General features: G+C 38.1%; 1 protein-coding gene across 1 annotated transcript in view; it reads left to right on the top strand.

Annotated features, from left to right (window-relative positions):
• bmp1a (bone morphogenetic protein 1a) overlaps positions 1 to 24,939 on the top strand; it is a 100,141-nt gene that overhangs the window by 17,637 nt on the left and 57,565 nt on the right. Inside the window, exons 2-5 of the mRNA XM_082188693.1 lie at positions 14,994 to 15,107; positions 18,676 to 18,804; positions 20,022 to 20,139; positions 24,356 to 24,534. Of these exons, the coding sequence (XP_082044819.1) occupies positions 14,994 to 15,107; positions 18,676 to 18,804; positions 20,022 to 20,139; positions 24,356 to 24,534 (540 nt within the window). The remainder of the gene's footprint in view (positions 1 to 14,993; positions 15,108 to 18,675; positions 18,805 to 20,021; positions 20,140 to 24,355; positions 24,535 to 24,939) is intronic.

The following is a 24,939-nucleotide window of genomic DNA, read 5'->3' as shown; positions in this document are numbered from 1 at the left end:
CCAGCACAACATAAAACAAAAAAAGTACTGATAGCACATTTAAAGGCCAAAATCAACATGACACTCACATATCCTGGTAGTTTGAACCCTACAAATTGAACAGTCGCATCGATAATTTTTCTATTTTAGGTTGAAATGTTAAATCAAGATCATGCAGTGGCTTCTGAAGTTCTTCTGCAGCTGTTGAGTGTCTCTGTAATGAATGTGTCTGGATAAAGACCAACTGCAAACCCCAATCTGTCACCGCACTCCTTTCTTCCACTTCATCAAATACGCCACATCTTTTCTCAGTGTCATTTATAGACCCTCTTTCGGTGTATCCACTGAAGTTCATTAGTTCATGGCCATTGTGTTCCAGATTTGTAACGCAAAGCCTGCGAGGAGATTCTGTGACTGTTTAGGCCTCGCGCTCCGATAAGCTCTTTTTCATTTGGGTGTGTAGAAAGCATGAGGATTGTGATTTCGTCGGTGAGGAGTTCGAGCTAGAGAGACAGAGAGGATTAAAACGGGAATCCCCCAAGGACACACGGATAAAATGCGTAGAAATGAAATGAAACAAGGGAGGTTGGGCTGCACTTGTTCTCGCCAGTTTTGGCATCTGATGGGGCACAATTACACGCTAGATTAAAGGGCTTGTAGAGATATGGAGGATTGTGTCCCTCGCTCGGGAGGGTTGAATTTAGGATCTCTATTGGACTGGAGGAGGCTGTTTGTGCCATGTGTCGCTGGCATTCTCTCTTGAGACTGTGGCGCTGGCATTGGTGGTGTTGGTGTCTTTGGAGTCCAGGTTTATGAAGGTGGTGGCCTAGCAACTGTTTGTTTGGGTTTTCTGTCGGCTTTTTCTCGTACAGTTGTTTTGGGTTTCTTTATACACCTTAAAGGGATAGTTCACTTTGAAATAAATTTTTGGTATGTTTTAGCTTACCTCAAGGGCATCCAAGATGTAGGTGTCTTTTTTTCCGCAGTAGTTTCAATTTTTATATTTTTAGGTCAAACCGTTCTTGTCTGTCAGTCATATAATGCAGGTCTATGGTCATTATCTCAAAACACAAGCACAGAGTCCAAATTAAAACAATTCCCCGTCGTCCAAATTAAACAATTCCCCATCGTAAGTACACATTGATGGCCTAAGACACGAAACGAGCGGTTTGTGTGAGAAAACGAACAGTATTTATATCGTTTTTACCACTTATACACAGCCATGTCCAAGTGATCTGATCTGACGTGTACGCAGACTGGTGCATAGATATATACACTAGATGTCGCCTTGTCTACGGCAGTTCATTGGAACGAATGTCTTTAAGGCGACATCTAGTGTATATATCTATGCACCAGTCTGCGTACACGTCAGATCAGATCACTTGGACATGGCTGTGTATAAGTGGTAAAAACGATATAAATACTGTTGGTTTTCAATGTGTATACGATGGGGAATTGTTTAATTTGGACGACGGGGAATTGTTTTAATTTGGACTCTGTGCTTGTGTTTTGAGATAATGACCATAGACCTGCATTATATGACTGACAGACAAGAACGGTTTGACCTAAAAATATAAAAATTGAAACTACTGCGGAAAAAAAGACACCTACATCTTGGATGCCCTTGAGGTAAGCTAAAACATACCAAAAATTTATTTCAAAGTGAACTATCCCTTTAATGCACTTGAGTAGTCTTAAAAACATCTTATTATAAAAACAAGTCGCTGTTTGGATTTAAATGGGCAAATGCTTAAGAGTCTATACACTGTAAACCCGAATAAGTTAGCAGAACTCAAAAAATGTAAGGCAATCGATTGAATTTAAGGCAATTCAAAGTTTAAGTAAGCAGAACTGGCAGATTTTAAGTTTGTACTTAAACATTTCAAGTTAAGAACAATTAAAATCAGAGTACACTTTTTCATACATTTAACTTAAAACCTTCATGTAATCTCAATGTGAACACTTTCATTAGTATTAACTCATAGTTTTAACAAGCTAGTTTGCTAACATATGCAAAGCATGCTGGGAAATAGACATCCCAGCCGTTTCAGTTAAACTTAAGTTTGTTTAAATTAAAATAAATCATTTCATAAAACTCAAAACAATGAAACAGTTCAGTTTACTTAAAATATATCAGTTCTGTGAACTTGAAAGAAAAAGAAAGTGCTAAATACTCATAAAAGTTAATTTGACTGAACTAATTAGTTTAATTTAAGTTTGTCCTACTCAAACCAATTAATTATTTTGAGCGTTAGGGTTTACAGTGTAATTGGATCATTATTGCAGTGATTATTATGTTTCTAGCATGTTATATCTTTGTTGTGTTAAGTGTTATGATGTTATTTTCATCAAGAGGTGCATCAGTTTTTGCTCAAGATCTTCTATCGTCAATGCAAGAGTCCAGCTCTCTGTAAAGTCTCCTCCAGCACATCCCAAAGACATTCAATGAATTTAAGATCTGGACTCAGAGGAGCCGATTCATGTGTGAAAATGATTCTTCATGATCCTCACAACCATTCTTTCACAATCTGAGCCTGATGAATCTGCACATTATCATCCTGGAATATGGCCATGATGTGTCTTCACACATGGTGGTTTAAGAAATGAAAAGCTACACACTCCTCAATTAGGGTTAGAAGAACTTAACCAAACATATAACATGGAAACATAATAATCACTGCAATAATAATCCAATCATAGACTCTGAATCATTTGCCTATTTAAATCCAAACAGCAACCTTTTTGGCTGGGAAGTGTATATTAATGATTTATGTATTCTCTGTATCTATCATATAATATATCATATGTGTGTATGGACATTACTGTTCAAAAGTTTGACGTCAGTAAAAACAGCAAATATGAATTAAATTGTTTAAAAGTGACAATGAAGACATTTTATAATGTTACAAAAAATTTAGTTTTAAATAAATGCTGTTCTTTTAAACTTTCTATTCATCAAAGAATCCTGATAGAAATCAGTAATTTGCTATTACTTTTATAAATAATCAGACAATTTTAAGGAAACAATCAAATTGAATTGAATTGAATACTCATAGACAGCGATGTGTCTCACACATTTTTAATAACGTATTTAATATTGTCGTTGGTATTGTAATTTTAATTTTAGACAGATTGGGAAGATACATTTGACCTGTTCGCAAGATATATTGCCAGAACTTATTTAAACATCCAAAGTAATTCTGGTTCTTTAATTCTGATTCCATTTCTGTTTCTCATGCAACATTCAAAATGTATAATGTATACAATAAAAAAAATAAAAAAAAATACATATATGATGTTCGTAAATAATATTTTTTTATTTTAGACAAACAGGGAGAGTAGGCTAAGGTATCAGGATATTGACATATATGATAACATCCAAAGTAATTTTGGGATCAGAGGTTATTCCATTAAATAACAAATGCTCATCTTGTAAATATGATTGTTTCAATTTGATAAATTAATTATTGATAAATGATTAATGTGTAAACTATTAGTGAAGCAGCACATAGGCGTTGTTACGTGGGTACCTGTGACTTTAAGCTGCGTTCACACTACAAGCGACTTTGTCGCTGCATGTCGCCGGTGGCTGGCGATGAGGTCGCTAGTGGGCGTTCCCACTACCGGTTGCCTTGTAATGTTTATGAATAACATCCAATGACAGCGAATCAGTTTTCTTGCCGCTAAAAACAAACATTCTGGAGAGAAAATATTAAATATTTAGACTCGTAAAGCATGTAAGTAAAATGAACGAGTACCTGGGTCTCACAACTCCGAAAATATCAGATCAAAATTGAAAATAGGCGCTATCTGTATAAACAAACCACATATTTGAGCTTTAAACAACTACATTCTCGACTGAAAAACTCTTATAACTACATTTCATGACACAATAACAGTAGTATTTTAGATTTTAAAAAATACTCCTCCATCTTTCTGTCGATGGGGCGAGGGGCTGAGCGGAGAAGGATGATGACGCGCGCTCCAGGCTCCACTCCTATTGGTTGTCGCTCGCGAAAGTCGCTCTTCATTTGCATAAAGTTAAACATTTCTCAACTTTGTCGTGTCGCCAGACACGCCCCATCCAGTCGCCAACGGTCGCGACCGCGCGTGTCGCCGGAAGTTGCCCGCTCCCCATTGAAATGAATGGTATCGTGTCGCTTTGTCGCGTGTAGTGTGAACGCAGCTTTTACTCAGCGCTGATCAGGATGGGACGATCTCGGTCATGTTTGTGTGTTTGTGATTGCCAGATGAGAATGAATCATCATTTCACACAGTAAAGAGTGAAAGACTTCTGCCTGCGTCCTCGTCTCTGGAGCGTCTCCATGTGTTCCCTGACATCTGCTAGCTGGATCTTATTAGAACGTGTTTTGAAACCATTTGGAGATCTCACACTCTTTTACGGCCTGCTTTATTAATGCCACACTGTATGGCGTAATCACTCGCTGTCCTTCTCTTTCATCCAAACTCTTTTATATGTGTGTGTGTGTGTGTACTTGTACAACTATCTTTGTGAGGACCAGTTTGAGTTTTAGACCAGTGAGACACAGGCACATCTGAGAGCCCTTTAAAGGCCTGTTTGAGGGTCAAGACTTGGTTTTAGGGATACAGTTATAGTTAGGTTTAGGGTAAGGGTTTGGGTTAGGAATTTAGTTGTGATGGGTATGGTTAGAGTAAGAAGCTAGAGATTGCATTGTGTCAATGAATGTCCTCGCAAAGAAAGATGTACCTGTGTGTGTGTGGGATGTTAGGGTTAGCGAGAGGATCTTTTGTTCTTGGCATGTTCCTCCAGATCTGTCTTCTGAGCTTGTCTGGTCTTGTCAGGGAGAATTTACACCTTTGTTTTTGTTAGAGTGCAACCTCACATAAAGTCATTTGCTAGAATTACCCTCATATAAGAGACACACACACAGAGAGAGAGAGAAAGAGAGAGAGAGAGAGAGAGAGAGTGCACTGCAAAAACAAATCAGCGTTTTCTTGTTTTCCAGTAAATATCTAGTCACTCTTTATATAAGGTTTCTTTAACTATTTTGTACTTACATAAAAAAATAATGGTTAGGTACAATGTACTCGTTGCAAAACACTTGCTGAAACATGTACACACTGTTTAGTAAGGCTAGGGACTGGTTTTGTGGTATGGTAGGTTTAAGGGTTGGTTAAGGGTCAAAGGTCAACAGTGTAATAATAGATGTCCTTACATGCAGGTATTTTTATTTGTTACACTTTATTTTACAGTGCTCTTGTTACATGTTGTTACTATATATAATAACTATAAATTATACATACATGTATGCAACTAATCCTAAACCAAACTTAATCCTAACCCTAACCCTAATCCTATAATAAGCATATGCAGTTAATTAATGGGTACCTAAATGTATAATTACACTGTACCAAGGACAAGGACATCTTAAAATAAAGTGTAAACCTTAAAAAAAAGAAAAAGAAAAAAGTACCATGTAAAAACATGTGTTTACTCAATAATTGAATTTGATCAAATTATTAATTTAAATGTTTGTACATAGTAGTTAAGGACACTTAACATAATGTAAGGCCAAATATCTAATATTATCTTAAAAACAAAATTATTAACGTGTGAAGTAAAATTGCATAAAATATTGAGACCTGTTTGATTATATCTTACGTTGATTTTATTTTAACTGTATTATATCCTGCCTCATTAACAATATAATTTTTTTATCACATCTAAGATTATTTATCTGAATTATATCTGAATTGTATTCATATTTCAAGTAAATATTTATACTATTATACTAAATTATGAATTTAAGAGAAAATAATAATTTGCCAATAGTCTAAAAAATAGGGTTTGAAATCCTTTTTATTTCCATAATATCTGTTATGGAGTGAAAGGATTATTCAGCATGAAAAAATGTATGGCAGGACATTTAAACATTTTTTTTTTTTTTTTTTTAAATGAACCTTATCATAAGAGTAATTTCATGACATAATAACAGGTCGTCCTGTATGTAGCGTGGCACTAGTGAGGACATCGCGATGAGAAGATTAGTTTTACAATTTACGATCCAGTGGAACTGTTGTTCTCGCAGCTGTTTTCTCTGGATTCTCTTCGCTTCTCATGGCCTGTGGTCGTCTGTGTGGATGTGGACTTTGAGAAGTAAAACCCTATCATTTCAGCTCTGTCAACTGTTTTTAGTTCTGTTTTTAGATCAGAGTTCAGTGAAGTGTGTCTGCAGACCTAGAGAGCTCAAGAGAGAATGAAATCACATTTAAACAGTGTTTCTAACAGGTACCAGTTTATATTAACAAAATGCTTCTTTGATGGTTATGTCACGTTCTCTAAGACTTTGACTGCGGTTTGTACATGATGAACACAGATGTCATTTCTGTTTGAAAATGAGTAAATTGAGCCATCGTGACAAAGTTGAGCACATTTGAACTTTGACAAGAGCCAATGGGAGTGCAGACAGCAATGTGATACTTCAGCTTGATACAGATTGAGTGCTCTGTCCTTAAAGGGATGGTTCATCCAAAAATGTTAATTCTGTTATCATTTACTCACTCTCAAGTTGTTCCAAACCTGTATGAGTTTCTTTCTTCTGTTGAACACAAAAGAAGATATTTTGAAGAATATACTGATGACGGTAGCCATTGACTGCCCTAGTATTTCTTTTTCCATTCTGTGGAAGTCAATGGATACCGTCAACTGTATATTCTTCAAAATATCTTCTTTTGTGTTCAACAGAAGAAAGAAACTTGGTAACACTTTATTTTACAGTGTCCTTGTTACATAGGTTACATGTACTTACCATAGTAATAAGAGTAAATTATGCATAATCACATGCAATTAACCCTCAACAAATCCTAATCCTACCCTAACCCTATAGTAAGTACATGTTGTTAATTAAAGCTGCAAGCAGCGATGAAAGGGCCCTCGCACTCGTGCCATCGTCACTCGGTGGCTTTAGAAAGACAGAGCATGGTTGGGCAATGTGCATTTAAGGAGGTATATATAGTAGTTGCTAGCATGTTTAGTATGTTTCTAGCATGCTTAGTACACAATAGTTATGTGGTTAGTACTGCATTACTGTTTTAATCATGTCAGTTTCTGTTGCCAGTAGGTGGGGCTATGTCTACATCTGAATATCGCTATGTAGATGTGTTCAGTGCAGGACTTTTATCAAACATGTGAAGTTTGGGGCAGATTGGACATTGTATGCTTGAGTTACAACAACTTCCTTTAGCATTTCTTGCATATTTTATGATGTTTATAGCATATTACATATTAATTTTGGGGTAGATTGGACATTGCATGCCTGAGTTACAGCAAATTCATATTTAATTGCAGTAATAGCATGCTTTAACACTTAGCTAAGTATTTGATAGCATGTTTCTAGTATGTTGCTAACATGTTTAGCAGTTGGTGGCACTTTTTTATATGTTATTAGGAGTCCAGAACAATGTTAAACATCACTTCCTGTTGCCAGCAGGCGGCGCTATGACTATATCTGAATATGAGCATGGACTTGTGTTCAGGAGATAATTCTTATCAAACGTGTGAAGTTTGGGGTAGATTGGACATTGTATGCTTAAGTTACAACAACTTTCTTTAGCATTTCTAGCATGATTTAGAACTTAGCTATGTGTTGCTAGCATGTTTCTTGCATGTTACATATTAAGTTTGGGGCAGATTCGACATTGCATGCCTGTGTTACAGCAAATTCCTATTTAATTGCAGCAATAGCATGCTTTAGCACTTAGCTAAGTGTTTGCTAGCATGTTTTAGCATGTTTCTAGTATGTTGTTAGCATGTTTAACACTTGCTGGCACTTTTTAATGTTTTTATATGTCCACAACAGTGTTTAACATGTCACTTCCTGTTGACAGCAGGTGGCGCTATGACTGTAACTGAATATGAGCATGGTCATGTGTTCAGGACAGAACGTTTATCAAAAGTGTGAAGTTTGGCGCAGATTGGACATTGCCTTCTTGAGTAACAACAACATCCTGTTTCATTGAATTAGCATGCTTTAGCACTTAGCTAAGTATTGCTAGCATGTTTTAACATGTTTCTAGCATGTTTAGAAGTCAATGGCATTTTTAACATGTTGCTAGAACGGCATCAACGTGTTAAACATGACACTTCCTGTTACCAGTAGGTGGCGCTATTACTATAACTGAATATTCTCATGTAGATGTGTTCAGGCCATGCCTCTTATCAAACGTGTGAAGTTTGGGGCAGACTGGACATTCCGTGCCTGTGTTACAGCAAATTCCTATTTAATTGCAGTATTAGCATGCTTTAGCACTAAGCTAAGTATTTGCTAGCATGTTTTAACATGTTTCTAGTATGTTGTTAGCATGTTTAGCACATGCTGGAACTTTTTTATATGTTATCAGGAGTTCACAACAGTGTTAAACATGTCACTTCCTGTTGCCAGCAGGTGGCGCTATGACTGTAACTGAATATGAGCATGGTCATGTGTCCAGGACAGAACGCTTATCAAAAGTGTGAAGTTTGGCGCAGATTGGACATTGCCTTCTTGAGTAACAACAACATCCTGTTTCATTGAATTAGCATGCTTTAGCACTTAGCTAAGTATTGCTAGCATGTTTTAACATGTTTCTAGCATGTTTAGAAGTCAATGGCATTTTTAACATGTTGCTAGAATGGCATCAACGTGTTAAACATGACACTTCCTGTTACCAGTAGGTGGCGCTATTACTATAACTGAATATTCTCATGTAGATGTGTTCAGGACAGAACGATTATCAAAAGTGTGAAGTTTGGGGCAGATTGGACATTCCATGCCTGAGTTACAGCAAATTCCTATTTAATTGCAAAAATAGCATGCTTTAGCACTTAGCTAAGAGTTTGCTAGCATGTTTTAGCATGCTTCTAGTATGTTGTTAGCATGTTTAGCACTTGCTGGCACTTTTTTATATGTTATTAGGAGTCCATAACAGTGTTAAACATGTCACTTCCTGTTGCCAGCAGGTGGCGCTATGACTATAACTGAATATGAGCATGGTCATGTGTTCAGGACAGAACGCTTATCAAACGTGTGAAGTTCGGGGCAGATTGGACATTCCATGCCTGAGTTACAGCAACTTCCTGTTTCATGGCGAAACATCGAAATTTGTCAGGCCGCCGAGGACCCGCCCTTCGACGAAAACTCAAGATCTTCGCAATTTAACGTCGCAAAGGCCTTAAGATTACACTCACCAAATTTGAAGATGATCAGATTAAAACTGTAGGAGGAGTTCGTTAAAGTACGAGGCCTGAAAATGGCAAAAACTGCACAAAAATCTGAGAGGAAGTTCAAAATGGCTGACTTCCTGTTGTGTTTAGGGCTATGCTCCAAGAGACTTTTTTGTAGGTATTAGGTCATTACATGTATGTACCGAATTTCGTGCACGTACGTGGAACGTTGCGGGAGGCGCACTCCGTTGAACTTTTATAGGTGGCGCTATCGAGCCATTTTGCCCCGTCCAATTCTGAAACCTATATCAGATGTAAATTTTCGCCAGTTCTGACGCGTGTGCAAAGTTTTGTGAGTTTTCGAGCATGTTTAGGCCCTCAAAAATGCAATTAAATGCGGAGAAGAATAATAATAATAAACAGAGCAATTCCAAGAGGGTCCTCACACCATCGGTGCTCGGGCCCTAATTATTATTACTCAGTACTTATATATATAACTACAATGTAACAATGACACCAGACCTTAAAATAAAGTGTAACCAGAAACTCATATTGGTTTGGAACAACTTGAGAGTAAATACGTGATGACAATTACAATTTTTGGATGAACTATCCCTTTAAAAATGACTCATGCAGTCATTCGAGTCGGTGACACTCAATACACTGTAAACAAAAGTTGCTGCTTTAAATTTTTAAGTTCAATCAACTTGGATGTTTAAGTCATTTCAACTTAAATTACATTAAACTGACTTAAAAAAATCTTGAATAACTTAAAAAAAGAAGTTAAAATTGCTTAACTTATTGTGATGAGTTAAAGCAATGTAATGTGCCTCATCAGTATTGTACAAGATAAACGGTACATACAAAATTAAATTTATTCAATCTCCCCTTAAATAGCTAGCTTCTTTTTGTACTTTTTTTTTAAAGCATAGCATGACTATAGTTAAATAACTATGTAATATACTTTCTGTGTAAATCTGAGCTTTTTTCCTAAGCATTAGTGACAAGCAAAGAGCAACAGAACATTGTATTAGTTGTGTTTGGTTTCTATTTACTGTGTTGCTCTGGTTAGCCACGCCCACTATGATTTTCATTGGTCCAAAATCCCTCTCCACATATATTACTGTTCAAAAGTTTGGGGTCAGTTTGAATTTTAAATGTTTTTTTTTTTTTTTTTGCCGTCTCTTTTGCTCATCAAGACTGCATTTATTTGATCAAAGCCACAGCAAAATAGTAATATTGTGAAATATTATTACAATTTAAAAGAACTGTTTTCTATTGATATATATAAAAAATGTCATTTATTCCTGTGATCAAAGCTGAATTTTCAGCATGAATACTCCAGTCTTCAGAGTCACATGATCCTTCAGAAATCATTTTAATGTGATGATTTGATGCTCAAGAAACATTTCTTCTTATTATCAATGTTGAAAACAGTTGTGATTCTTCATGTTTTTTTTTTTATACATTTATTGTCAGGATTCTTTGATAAATAGAAAGTTCCAAATAACAGCATATAAATAAAATATAAATTGTTTGTAACATTATATAAGTCTTTACTATAACTTTTTATCAATTTAAATGTTATCATCCTTGTTGAATAAAAGTATTAATGTATTAAAAAAAATATATTGCCGTCCCCAAACTTATATCAAACTTATATTTTCTAAATTATATGTATTTTGTGGACAGAAAAAGCAGACCTACTTGTCTTTGGAAACTGGGTTAGAATAAGGTATAAGCAGATCATAGCTTGGCAAGCTAGAGTTGCAGAGTTGCTTATGAGTGTTATGTGTGTGACACCAATAAATAAAATATCAAAATACTCTGATACGACAACACAGCGGCAGCAGAGTGTTTGGTGAACGAATAATTGCTTCATTGTGCGGTGCAGAAAGCTTCAGGTCTGTCTGTCCCACTGACCTCCTGCCTCAGGCTGGGTTATGAGGTGACTGGAGTCTGTTTGATCCGTCTCTCACACACACACACACACACACACACTTCATGTGCCCTACATCTTTACTAACTGCCTCCTGGAATAGACGGTAAATCTTGCAAACATGCTAATGTTCATAGGCTTTAAAAAAAACAGCCTCAGGCCTCACTCTCTCTCTACACACACACACACACACACACACACACACACACACACACACACACACACACACACACACTGTCGCAACACTTTTCATATAGTAGCAAACAGCCTGTGTTATGAGTCTCGTAAAGTCTTTCTCTTCGGTAATTTCTTTTTTTCAAGCCTCATTAAGTAAAAGAATGTGTGCTACTTTCCAGGTGTTGGCTAACTAAACGCGGTGTAGCGTTGTCTTGCCCAAACAAGATACAGTGCAGTATTTGAAATATACATTACTGCGATTATGACACAGATACACATTGTTTTAGACATGATACCATTGAAATACCTTGGGTGTTTAGACATGTACCATGGTAAAACCATGTTTCTTGGGTGAAGTAGCTTAAAAACTTACATATCGTTGCTACATAAAAAGACTGATAACTTGTATTCGGCACGACTGTCATAAAAATTTAAAGGACAGAACGATTCTGAAAGTTTCTTATTGTATTTTGGAGGATATGGGAGTATTATTCATGTGTTTACATTAGTAACAATAACTCGTTTTTGGCAGAAATCATGGTTCCATGGTAAGATTTTGGTTAACCTACCTAGAAGAAATTTCAGCAGAATTTCAGCTGATTTTTCAGCATCATTACTCCAGTCTTCAGTGTCACATGATCCTTCTAATATGCTGATTTGCTACTCAAGAAACATTTCTGATTATTATCAATGTTAAAAACAGTTGTGCTGCTTTATAAATCTTACTGACCTCTAACTTAATTTAAACAGTAGTGTAGTCATGTACATGCATGATCTTGAGCAGTTCTGGAAAACCATTCAATGTTTTGAAAGGCTTCATGTGTTTTTCTCAGTGCTTTTAACTGGCAGATATACAGTCACCCTTAGCTTACCCACTGGGTATGTTCTCTGTAAAACCGCTTTAAAGAATATTTATTGTGGGCTGGAAAATGCTTTAAAAATTTTAAATCAGTTTATTGAATTGAATCGTTTCTTTAACAACTCAAATAGTTAAAAAGATACAATGTTAACTGAATTCAAAGTGAATATTAACATTTATTCGGAGAAAGGTTGTCGAGGTTCGGACAAAATGTTAATTGCTGCAATCTATTAAAAAATATTTATTTATTTTAAATTATTATAATTTTTTTAATCAGTTTGAATGTACAATTCACTGACCATTCATAAAGACTTCACTTGTTTCATTACTGGATAAATCAGCGTTTTTTAATTAAATTTTTTTAATGATTCGATGACAAATACATTTTTAACAGTCACTTGTCGCCACCTACTGGTGTAAAGATTTAATCGATACAATCGTTATTTGAAGCGTCAAGTTATACTTTCAAAAGGTGATTTTTGCTCTATTTTGATCGTTATCTTAGACATCACTGTTTATATCCGAACTGTAAACTTTTATCAAAGTACTTCTCTGATAATATGAATTATTGTAAGACTGAAATAATGATACTAGTGGTAGCGTCAACACAAATTTTAATGTTCGCTGTGATCGTACTTGTCAAAGGTTTAATATACATGTGTGAATCGTTGTCATTTATGAATAAGATCGCGTGTGTGTTTGAATTGAGACTGCGTGCTTTCGACGATTAATCGTGCAGCTCTTGTCTCTATACATAGACAATTTATAGTTGACTTATATTTTAGGAAGGGGCATCATATTTCATCATTTTTGGGAGTGGCATCTCAAGGACTATGGGGGGTTTTCAGGGGGATTGTGTCGTGCTTCATTGGTCTGCGCTCAAATTCAGAAAACGCTTTCAGACCATCCAAACAGACTGAACTCTAATAACAATCAGACTCTCCTACAAAACCTCTGGTGTGAACGCATTTAAAAGTGGACTTCAGGGGGAAAATATAAATGCCCCTTATCTGAAGAATAGTTTTCCATTCAATTATAATTCATTTATTTCATCATCGCACACATTTGTGTTAATTAGCTGCCCTTGAATCTGAAGATTCTGTTGAGTCTCAATCCCAATCAAAGTGGCAACGCTTCTAAAGATGCAATTAGTCCCCGACGAGCTAATTAAACTCTACAAATGCATCTATTTCCATGTAGGTCACCAGCGTCCTGTTGTGTAGATCATTAGAGGCGTGCAGTCGATATCATAGCTCGCTTAACTTCCTAATGCTAATCAGCTGCTCTCTTTTGAGGGATGATTTATTTATCATGGCACGAGTGATGACCCCAGCTATAAATGGTATCGTAGATGATCATTAAAAAATGACGAGGTGTCTGTCAGCAGCTCGATGGACCCTGCACGCCTGTAGAGGGTTGTTTTTAAATAACTGTTTGAAGTTGTGAGCCCTCTTTACAAAGTACACAATAAATTAGATTTCACACCATCTGCTACAAACCTCATGAGTAAGCTCACATAAATAAAAGCACAAATAATGTGAATGATGTATAAAGACCATGCAAAATTAATTATTTGAAGTGCAAATGATTGATTCATCATTCATTAGTTGTGTTTAGTAAAGCAAGCATCACTATTACAGTTGTTGATACTTGAGGTTAGTGATTATTGATCTAACCACTAATCAACCAAATCACCCAAACACAACTTAATCCTCCCCAATCGGGAGAAAAAACAGTCCTGGGCTGCATTTCCCAAAAGAATTGTAAGCCTAAGTTGAGCGTAGAACAATTGCTACTAATGGTTCTACGATCAAATTAGGCTTACAATGCTTTTAGGAAACGTAGCCCAGGGCAACAGGCAGCAGGACTCGGGGTTTCCATGTCTGCACAACAAAACCTGCCCAATTGCTAATCAAAACTAGGCCAATCACAGCCAAAACTGGCCCAGTCACGTTCCAGGGGAGTCCCTTGGTAAAAATCTCATTGCAGGGGGTAAAAATCGTGTTCCAATTCAAAACTGGTTCCAGCCACGGACTTGGCAACACTTGCTGGACTGGAGCTTGATACGACACATGGGCAAGGCGTCCATACACGAGGAACATTGACAATGATTTGGCACAGGACAGAGAACAAAAAAGGGGTGCTTCTCAATACTCAAATTGATGCTTCCTCGTTTACATGCTCCTCTGTCCTCCAAGCCCGTGAGCCGGAAACAGATCGAACTCAGCCAGCTTGATGGACATCTCGCTTTCAAGTGATGCTTGAGTGATCAAGAATATTCCAATGTACAAATAAGGTTTCCTTTGATTCTTCCGTCCTCATTTTCTTTCCTTGCATCCTTTCCTTGCATCCTAGCTGGGTGGGTGGAGCTGAGAGGTGAGGAAAGGAAACCAGGATGTACAAATAACATATTAGAAGCACCCAAGGAGTAGAAATTGGGAAGGAAATGAGGAGGGTAATGAGGGAGAGCAGGTGGGACAAATAAACCAATGAGAGAAGAGCACATGGCACACAGAAACAAACAAAAGGCGTGTAATACCCTCATCTGCCATTGGTTCCCAAACAGAAAGCAAGACAGTCATAAGTGCACGGAGCATAGATGTTAGGACCCCGACACTGAACCTGAACTAAGACTAGACCGAAGTGTCAGGATCCAAACTCCATGACCCGAACACAGACATAAGAGCGCAATAAGGCCCAAAGAACCACTCCAAAGCCGTACGCTCACACAAACACACAATTTTTGATTCATTCATTTATTTGATTTGAAACCAATTTTTGCCATAATCATTGCTTGAAAAATTGCTTGAAAAATGAATCATCTATATAATCATTGCTCTTTATGTTTGTTGCAGTGGCTTATCTTGGAGACATTGCACTGGATGAGGAAGATATGCGCATGTTTAAAGTGGACCGCATTGTGAATTTAGCCCAGAGAACGGTCACAATTCTGAATCATACCGATACAGGTAAGTGTGTATGTATGTGTGAGTTTGAGTGTATGGGAATGGTTTATATGAACTTTGTGCCAGGTTTAATTGGCACTCAGAGACTCAGGAAGAGAACTTGAAGCCATATGTTATTAAACCAATAGAGAACGTTCAAGAGAAATCAAGAAACAGTTCCCACATTCCCAAATACAACAGGTTGCTGATGAAATCTGGCAAAATGACAGCGATTTTTCTCATAATTATCCTCTAGTTTTATCATGTTTTCACCCCTGAAGATTGGAAAGGGGTGAAAGCAAGACAGGGCGAAAAAAAAAAATCAAGAGATGATGAGGAAATTGGAACAAGGGACAGAATTCAACTTCAATTTACAATATTACAATATGTGTGTGTGTAGGAGTTAGCATTCAAAATAAAATTTAAAAAACAATAGAAATTAGCATGCTATTCTGTGAATGTTGAAACGGATATGAATTAGTGGTTATTATCACTGAGCTTAGTAGACGATTTAAAATAACTTATTTGTAACTGAAACATACATTAGCCCCAGAAAAGTATTTGAACCCAAACTAAAAATTATGAATGTCATTGATTTAGATCAGGGGTGCCCAATCCTGTTCCTGGAGATCTACCTTCCTGCAAAGTTCAGTTCCAATCCTGATCCAACACACCTGAAGCAGCTAATTAAGATCTTCAGGAGCACTTAATAATTACAGACAGGTGTGTTGGATCAGAGTTGAATCTGAACTCTGCAGGTAAGTAGATCTCTAGGAACAGGATTGGACACCCCTGATTTAGGGTACGTTTACACGACAACGATGTACAAAAAAAGGAAAACGTTTTTTTTTTCTTGCGTTTTTCCGGAACAGATGACAACATTGTCAAAACGATCCCCATCCACACAGATCTGCAAAAACTTTTATAAACACTGTATTCTGCTGCCAGGCCAGTAGTTGGCGATGCCACTTGAGACTCGTCACTCTTGTAAAGAAACAAAATTCGCATTTTTGTAGTTTACATGGAGACGATAACGGTATCATTTTCAAAAACTTGCACTTTGAACTGTACTGTTGATCTGGATGAATACACTTCAGTGGGAACTAGCTACTTTAGCATCTGCATCGACAACATTGTAACACATCCAGACATATCCCAACCAGAAACCATGGATAAACTGTGAGGTCCGATCCATGCTGCATGCTCGCTCCAAGGCATTTGTCTCAGGTAATGCCAGATATGACCTACGAAGAGCCATAAGGGACGCCAAAAGACAATACAAACTGAAACTAGAGGGTCACTACACCACCGCGGATACCCAACACGTGACAGGGATTAGAAAGTATCATAGGCCACAAAGGCAGAAGCAGGGCTAAGATCACTGACAGTCACATTACACCAGATGAATTTAATGAATTCTATGGCCGCTTTGATGCCCTCAACACCGAACCACTGGGGAGAGAGTTGGCCAGTGGGAGCAAGCTGAACCAACCATTCACAATCACATCTGCAGATGTGGCAAAGACTCAGAGGAAAATAAACCCCCGGAAGGTAGCCGGCCCGGACAACATTCCTGGACGAGCACTCAAGACCTGCGCATGGATGCTAGCAGATGTCTTTGCGGAAATATTCAACCTGTCCCTCTCACAAACCTCAATTCCCACCTGCCTTAAGACATCCATCATCATACCACTGCCAAAAAAGGATAAAGCAACCTGTCTTAACGACTACCGGCCCATTGCATTGACTCCTATAGTTATGAAATGCTTCGAGAGAATCGTCATGAGCTACATCCAGACGATTGTACTGGACACTCTGGACCCTCGCCAGTTCGCGTACAGACCAAACAGGTCTACAGAGGACGCTGTCAGCACAACATTACACACAGCCCTCACGCACCTAGAGACCAGGGACAGCTTTGTTCGACTGCTGTTCATCGATTTTAGTTTGACGTTTAACGCGGTGATACCATCCAAGCTCGTCAACAAACTCTCCACCCTTGGTGTGCCACCCACCCTGTGTAACTGGGTCCTGAACTTTCTAACAGGCAGACCCCAGTCTGTTAGAATGGGCAACCACACATCCAGGACAATAACTGTAAACACAGGAACTCCGCAGGGTTGCATACTGAGTCCCATGCTCTACACACTTTACACCCATGACTGTGTGGCCTCCCAGATTAACACCAGCATCATCAAGTTTGCTGATGATACCACAGTCATTGTACTGATATCTGGGGGTGAGTCAGCATACTGAAAAGAGGTGCCTTGCCTTGTGAAGTGGTTTCAGGACAACAATCTCTCCCTAAATGTTAGTAAAACAAAGGAGATGATTGTTGACCCACGGAGGAGGAGGAAGCAGCACCCACCACTGCATATTGGAGAGACTGCGGTGGAGAAAGTGAGCACATTCAAATTCCTTGGTGTTCACATATATCTGGGGATCTCTCCTGGACTCACAACATCACACACCTGGTGAGGAAATCCTGACAGCGGTTGTATTTCTTGAGAAGGCTGAGGAAATTTGGCATGCCAGGCAAAATCCTCAGCAGCTTCTACAGATGTACAATCGAGAGTATCCTCACCAGCTCTATCACTGTCTGGTTCGGCAGTTGTACAGCATGGGACCACAAGGCTCTGCAACAGGTGGAGAGAGCAGCCGAAACCATCACTGGAACAGCCTTAACAACGCTGGAGAAGATCTACCAGATCAGGGTCAACAGGAGGGACTGCAACATCATTTAGGACAGTAGCCACCCCCAGCATAACCTATTCACACTTCTATCACCAGGAAGATGCTACAGAAGTGTGAAAGCAAGGAAAAAAACAGCTTTTACCCACAGGCCATCAGGCTTGTGAATGGCACTCACCCACTGCCCCTTCCCCCAACAATGCAAACAACTGCCCTCTGATCTTGAGAGGTGCAATGATCCACCCCACCTTACACACACACACACACACACACACACACACACACACACGCACAGGGACATGGAAGCGAACAACTACTGACAACCTACCTCTGCAGACTTTGCACTGACTCCTCATGTTTACATGGCATATACATGCACAACTACTTACTTTTTGCACATTGTTATTTATGTCTTTTTGTCCTTTATGTCACTTGTTATTGAGGCTTAGGGTGTTTAATTGATGTCTGATGTTGCTGGGAGGATTCGCAGGATAAGAATTTCATTGTACTGTATGACGACTGTTTCATGTACATATGCCAATAAAACAGTTTGAAGTTTGAATCTTGTTTTCAAAAGTTTGCATTTTCAGGCCCCCAGAACACCATTGCCGTGTAAATTAACGGCCAAAAACGCATAAAAAGTTTTCTGTTTTTATTTGAAATCAGTGTCATGTAGAAAGTATTTGGGCTGTTTCTGGTTGCCATATGCTAGTGGAACAGGCCCACACAATTTTGCAAAAGTGGATTTGGTAGGACAACTTATTTATTTACATGTAAATGTAAGATGTAGAAGTTTAAATCTAATCTCTCTTTCTCTGAAACTTGTGATGATGTGATAAGGATGCTCCAGACTAACAGTTTCATAATCAACCATCTGTTCATTTTATGTTGGAAATGGTAGGTTCACTTTCCAATGACACCAGTCCAAACAATACGGCATCCCATCGCAGGAAGAGGGCAGCAACGTCCAGACCTGAGAGGGTGTGGCCTGAGGGTGTCATTCCTTATGTCATCAGTGGGAACTTCAGTGGTAAGTCACGTCCACATAAACAGCTATTTATAGTGAAAAACAACAGCATATGATTGCATTGTATTGTAGGTTGTGGCAAGCAGTGCGGGGCCGAGAGCCGTGGGAGCTGAGCGAGGCTGGTGGCACAAGTGCTAATAAGTGTCACCTGCTCGCCACACCGGTCTCGAGTCCCAGGGAGGAGCTCCGGAAGGATAAAAGGAGGAGTGACTAAAGTGAAGGACTCTCTCCTTTTATCCTTCCAGAGCTCCTCCGTGAGACTTGAGACCGGTGTGGCGCACTCGCGCCACCAGCCCCTCCCTCCTTTCCACATAAGTCCCAGACAGCAACATAGTGTCGGCCCAGATCCGGCCCACATCTGGGCCGTGTGGAATCCAGATGTGGGCCGGATCTGGGCTGACACTATGTAGCTGTCTGGGGTAGAAAGGGTTTGTGGAAGAAATTACATATTCACATGTCTAAAATCGGTCAGTCCAATCGAGCCGCACCTTATTTTTTACCTTATCACCTTATCACCTTAAAGATAATTTTTTTACATGAGGGTGAAAGATTTCCCTGCACAGATTTTGCAACAAGTTTAAGATGGTCACAAGAATTTGCTATGTTGACCAACATAAAGCTTCTTAATTTGAAAGGGACTTCTGTGTGAGCTGTGCTTCATACATCACTACACTATTGACAATAGACAATGACCTTTTTTGCCTGCAAATCTTTTTTTTTTTTTTTTTCACTAATGGTGACCGCACATTAAAGTCGGCATGAAACAGAGGTAGCGTTAGTCTTTTCTTCCCTATTGTGATGCATATCCGAGTGAAACGGCTTCTTGAACAAGAAAAAATGTAAGGCAGGACGGGACTTGATTTAGTTTTTGGAGAATTGATTGGATGGTTGTAGTTTGCTATTGGTGGAATTCATTTGAGTGACAGGTTGCCCCGCCCTCACACCAGTAAACACGTCATGAGAGAAGAGATGTCGTTTCAAGAAGAATGGGAATTTATTTTGTTTAAAGATTATGAGGTCACATGAATTTAAATAAATAATGGTGTACACAGATAAATCATTTATGATAAATACTGCAATATTCCACAAAAAACGAGAATGGTCAGTTTTGGTTTCATGGTGACTTTAAAAGTTTGGTCACACTGCTCACTCCTAGTCTGTGTGTGTGTGTGTGTGTGTGTGTGTGTGTGTGTGTGTGTGTGTATTTGTGTGTTGTACAGGTAGCCAGAGAGCCATATTCAGACAGGCTATGCGACACTGGGAAAAACACACATGTGTGACGTTCATTGAGAGAACAGCAGAGGAGAGCTACATCGTCTTCACCTACCGGCCGTGTGGGTAAGTGTGTGTGTCGTAATGGGCTTGTTAGAGGATGTGTGCAAGCTTCACAGGGGTGTGTATGTGTTGCTGTGTGTCCATGTCTTGTGTCAATGTGAGAGAGTTTCCACAGCAGGAGGACGAAACCTTTGACTCTTCCAGGAAGGAATCAAGCTTGCTTCTCTTGTTCATGTGGAGTGTGTGCTTTTCACTCTTTTCTTTCCCTTCTTTCCTCTTTCTTTTCAGTCTCTTCCTGATTTATCGCTCAAATGGTTTTCCATCCTCTTCATCCGATCTGTTCCTCTGTTCCTGCTTATCTGCTTTGTGTGCCAACAGACGGATTTGTGTGTATCTGTGTGTGTGTGTGCGCCCTCATGTCTTGACCTTGCGATTACTCTACGCTTCGCTGAGGAAACACCAGCCGTCTGTATCACACTGTTCGCTACGGGACTGTCACCTGAACATGTGTGTTTTATACTTGCACAATGGCTCCCCATAGATGCTTCAATAGTTTAGACCCCAGCTTGACAATCACATCCGCTGGACACAAATCAGCCGCTGGAGACTGTGTTGGCACGTCGGTGTTGCTCTTAAGCTGCTTCTGTCTGCTGGAAAAATACAAGTTACACTGAAAAGAAAAACCTACTGTAAAATTCTGACCTTAATTTTGCACCTTGAAGAAATAAGATATTGTTTGAAGGGTAATATTACACAATTTGTTACCTTAAAAGTGCAACATTATTATGACATTGTAGGACACACAGGAGCAGGTGGGATTTTGTTGCAACTAATTTTGGAAAGTGTGTTGTTGCACTTTTTTTTCTTGAAATCATGAAAAATGTAGTCTGAAATCTCTAAAGCTTCTAACTTAATGTTCTAATCTCACATACTTGACAAAACAAATCCACTGAATGGATAGACAAATAAAAAGTGCACGTTTTCTTCATTGACTTATATCAAAGGCAAGTCTTTAATATATATATATATATATATATATATATATATATATATATATATATATATATATATATATATATATATATATATATATATATATATATTAACTTGTAAACTTGTAAAGCACACTTTCATTCATTCATGCAAGTATAAACTAAAATAGTAATAGTATTTGTACTACTACTATAACTTAAAGCTGCAGTCCGTAACTTTTTTGGGTTAAAAATTATCCAAAATAAATGTTTGAGCAAGTACATAACCAGCCAGTGTTCAAAACGATCTACTCCCCTTAGCTCGATTCAAAATGGTAAGCTTGTAATAATGTTTTTAATTCCAGTGGTACTGGTGGATTTCCGTGGGAAATACACATAAAGTACACATAAAGAAGAGTCTCGGCTAGTAGGCTATATTGAGTGTGAGGATGTTGGAGGTGGAGATTTATAGCCTTTTCTCACAGCACTTGATATAACTAAACTTATTAATTTGATGGCGGATCCAGAGAGGTTCAAACGACAATCACCATTGACAACTGGAGATTCATCCGTTGTAAAAGACTTCGGACTTCGGATTGGCTACAGAAAAAAAGAGACTGCAACCGGCCCATGCGAAAACAAGGATAAATATCGTAAGGGCATTACATGTAGTCACGCAATGCTGATGTTGTTAACATTAACAATTTGAGAACAAAGTATAAATTTGCACGGTTTGACGTGATATGATAAGCGATCGTTAGATTTAATCAGTGCGATTTAATGCAATGCTTTTTTCCCCTTAGTTGGTCAGAACAAAAGTGGATGTTACTTACTTGTTCAGACGACATTTTCCGGTGAAAATTCTTATGTTGGTCATACTTCCAAAAAGTAGAATCTGTGATTGCGAATGCCAGTATCCACACCGGCGCGGCGACTGACAACTGCACATTCTCCTCAAAACATTGGATTCATCCGCGCCGTACCGTGCCGAGGCACAACACACATAAAGTTGATAATTCCGCAAATAACTGCAATTGCAGATTTCGAACAGAGATGGCGACAAAGAGGAAAAACTACGGACTGCACCTTTAATGTTTGTAGTAATAATAATGATAATGCATACAAGATAATGATAATAGATACATATCAGAGATTTTGATATGACCATTTCTCATCATCCTTCAAGAACAAATGATCCTAATTGTGCCATTCATATTCTATTAGTGTATTAGTTATTATGTATATATTACTGTATATCAACGTCACTGGTGTCCATTTTACTCTTCCCAGTGAATTTTAGGAGAAACAAAGTTAATACCAGAAATGAAATGTGATTTAAAGAGCAACATCTTAGAGCAATAACAGTTTCCTTTAGGACGTCACATTCAGTTCACATAATAAGAGCATACAATGCTAGAAATTAAAAGTGAGACAAATGCATAACTAATGATTAATGATTTCCTCAATGAGCTTGTTTGCAAATGAAGAAAGTCAGTCATACTGACAGAGAGAAATGTAGCAGACTGTTTGCTTTCTCACTGTTTAAGTAGATGTGCCATTGCGGTCGGGCAGCGAGGGGAACTTCATAAACTATACCTCTGTGCAGGCTTTGCCAGGCGTTCTGTGGAAGTACTGGTGTGTGTGTGTGTGTGTGTGTGTGTGGAGGTGACAAAACATTACGATTTTTTCCCCTTTACAGGCAGCATTAGTTGCCAATGCTCTGATGAGCCCGTGTGTGTGTGTGTGTGTGTGTGTGTGTTCAGGCGATTCCTCTCTGTGCTGTGCAAAGTTCAAGGCAGAGTTTCTGGAGCGAGCCGCTGGGTGCTCCATAATTAAAGACTGATCTTTTGCACCCACATGTGGGTTTGTGTGTGTGTGTGTGTGTGTGTGTGTGTGTGTGTGTGTGTGTGTGTGTGTGTGTGTGTGTGTGTGTGTGTGTGCGTGCAGATCGCAGGCAAGCAAGCTCTCAGCAGTTTTTCTCCCACATATCCCAGCGCTTTCAGAAAGGGATTGTTTGATTGTGTGTTTTGTGTGTCGGTGTGTGTCTTATCGTGCACAGGCACCCCGTTTCTCTCTGGATTTTGCAACACGCAGCTCTAAGCAAACTTACAAAACAAACGATGCATGACATTTTGTTCGAGTTCACTTTGTGTTCTGTGTCAGTTTGTAAGTTCGCTTGCTTGTGTGTTGTGATCCAAGATAAGAACAGTATTTCACTCAAAAGGAAAATTTTATGTTTTTATTTTATTTATTATATTATGAATAAAGAAAATGAAGCTTACTATATGCTTCTGTGTAATGTGAAAAAAAATACATTCTAAAAATGCTGGGTTGTTTCAACCCAAATTTTTGTCAAATATGGACAAACCCAACCGTTGGGTTAAAAAACGGATAGGGTTGTCCATATTTGACCCAAATTTGAGATTAGAGTGTATATATTTAAACAATGATTATTACATAAAGTATCTATACATTGTGGTACTACTGTATTTGTTTTACACAATGTAATTTATGCAAATTTTGTTGTAAGAAAAAAAGTGTGTCCTAGCGGTAATGAAATTAGATTTTTTTGTTTTATAGTAATGACATTTTTCGTGTGGAAAATATGCTTAATTGTCATTTATAAAAAAAAAAAAGCAAAATTGGTCCTAAAATAGGTTTAATTTTATGAGGTATTAAATTGAGTAATTATACATTAAATATATGAATATTATATGAATTACAATATGACTATTTTATACAGATTAAAAATGAATTCTATAAATATTAATAACATTTGTAATTAATTACTATTTATAATGAATAATATTCATAATAACGATAATAATATAATAATAATAATACATTTTATTTCTAATGCGCTTTTCTTAAACTCAAAGCGCTACAATATACAAAGAAAATAACAACAATAAAATACAATAAAAAGTCTCATTCAGTTACAGTAAGCAGCTCTAAACAGGTGTGTCTTTAAAGAGTTCTTAAAAGAATCCAATGTTGGAGAGTCTCTAATTTCCGGTGGTAGAGCGTTCCAGCGTTCCATAATATTCCCTTCGATTTTTGGATGAAATATAACCCAGACTTATCTGTGTGATATTCAACCAATCATCATGATAAATGCAATACACATCTTATACAATATGACAAACATGACTGAAAGATAATGACAAGGATGTCAATCACAACAAGACCTTTTATGAGGTTTACATAAAAAATCATTTTGTGACCAATGAAATGTTTAATATTTCAGTTTGTTTGATTCATGCAGTATGAAGTGTAATATTAATTGTGATGTGGATGAACCTCTGCAGGTGCTGTTCGTATGTTGGCCGGAGAGGAGGGGGTCCGCAGGCTATATCCATCGGGAAGAACTGTGATAAGTTTGGAATTGTGGTGCATGAGCTCGGTCACGTGATCGGATTCTGGCATGAGCACACGCGACCCGACAGAGACGAGCATGTCAGTATTATACGGGACAACATTCAGCAAGGTAGGAAAAAAATGTCAAATATAGCTCATGTTTGCCTGAAATGTTCTGTATTGGAGGTTCAGATTACACGTGTAACTAAATACTGTCATGGTCATTTGTAGAGGTGAGGTCAGCACTCCACCAACAAGCATGAAAGACGATTTTGTACCATCGTTCAGGGAAAACAACCCGATTGTACAACACGGCCCAAATTCTGCACTACTGACCTCAGCAAAAATCACCTGTGTACTCATTTCTTATCATGAATGTTGGGCAAAATATTTGTTAGTTTTACTTAATACAGTTTTACTCTGACTGTTGGTTGCAACATTATGATTAATATACAGTTATACCTCAAATGTACTGACACTCATAACCTGCATTTGATAACAAAACATCACACTAAATGGCTTTATTTTTTTTTAT

The sequence above is a fragment of the Leuciscus leuciscus genome (genome assembly GCF_965113295.1).
Source record: "Leuciscus leuciscus genome assembly, chromosome: 13".
Lineage (NCBI taxonomy): Eukaryota > Metazoa > Chordata > Actinopteri > Cypriniformes > Leuciscidae > Leuciscus > Leuciscus leuciscus.
The sequence above is the reverse complement of the archived record's forward strand: the minus strand, read 5'-3'. Positions and strand labels throughout refer to the sequence as shown.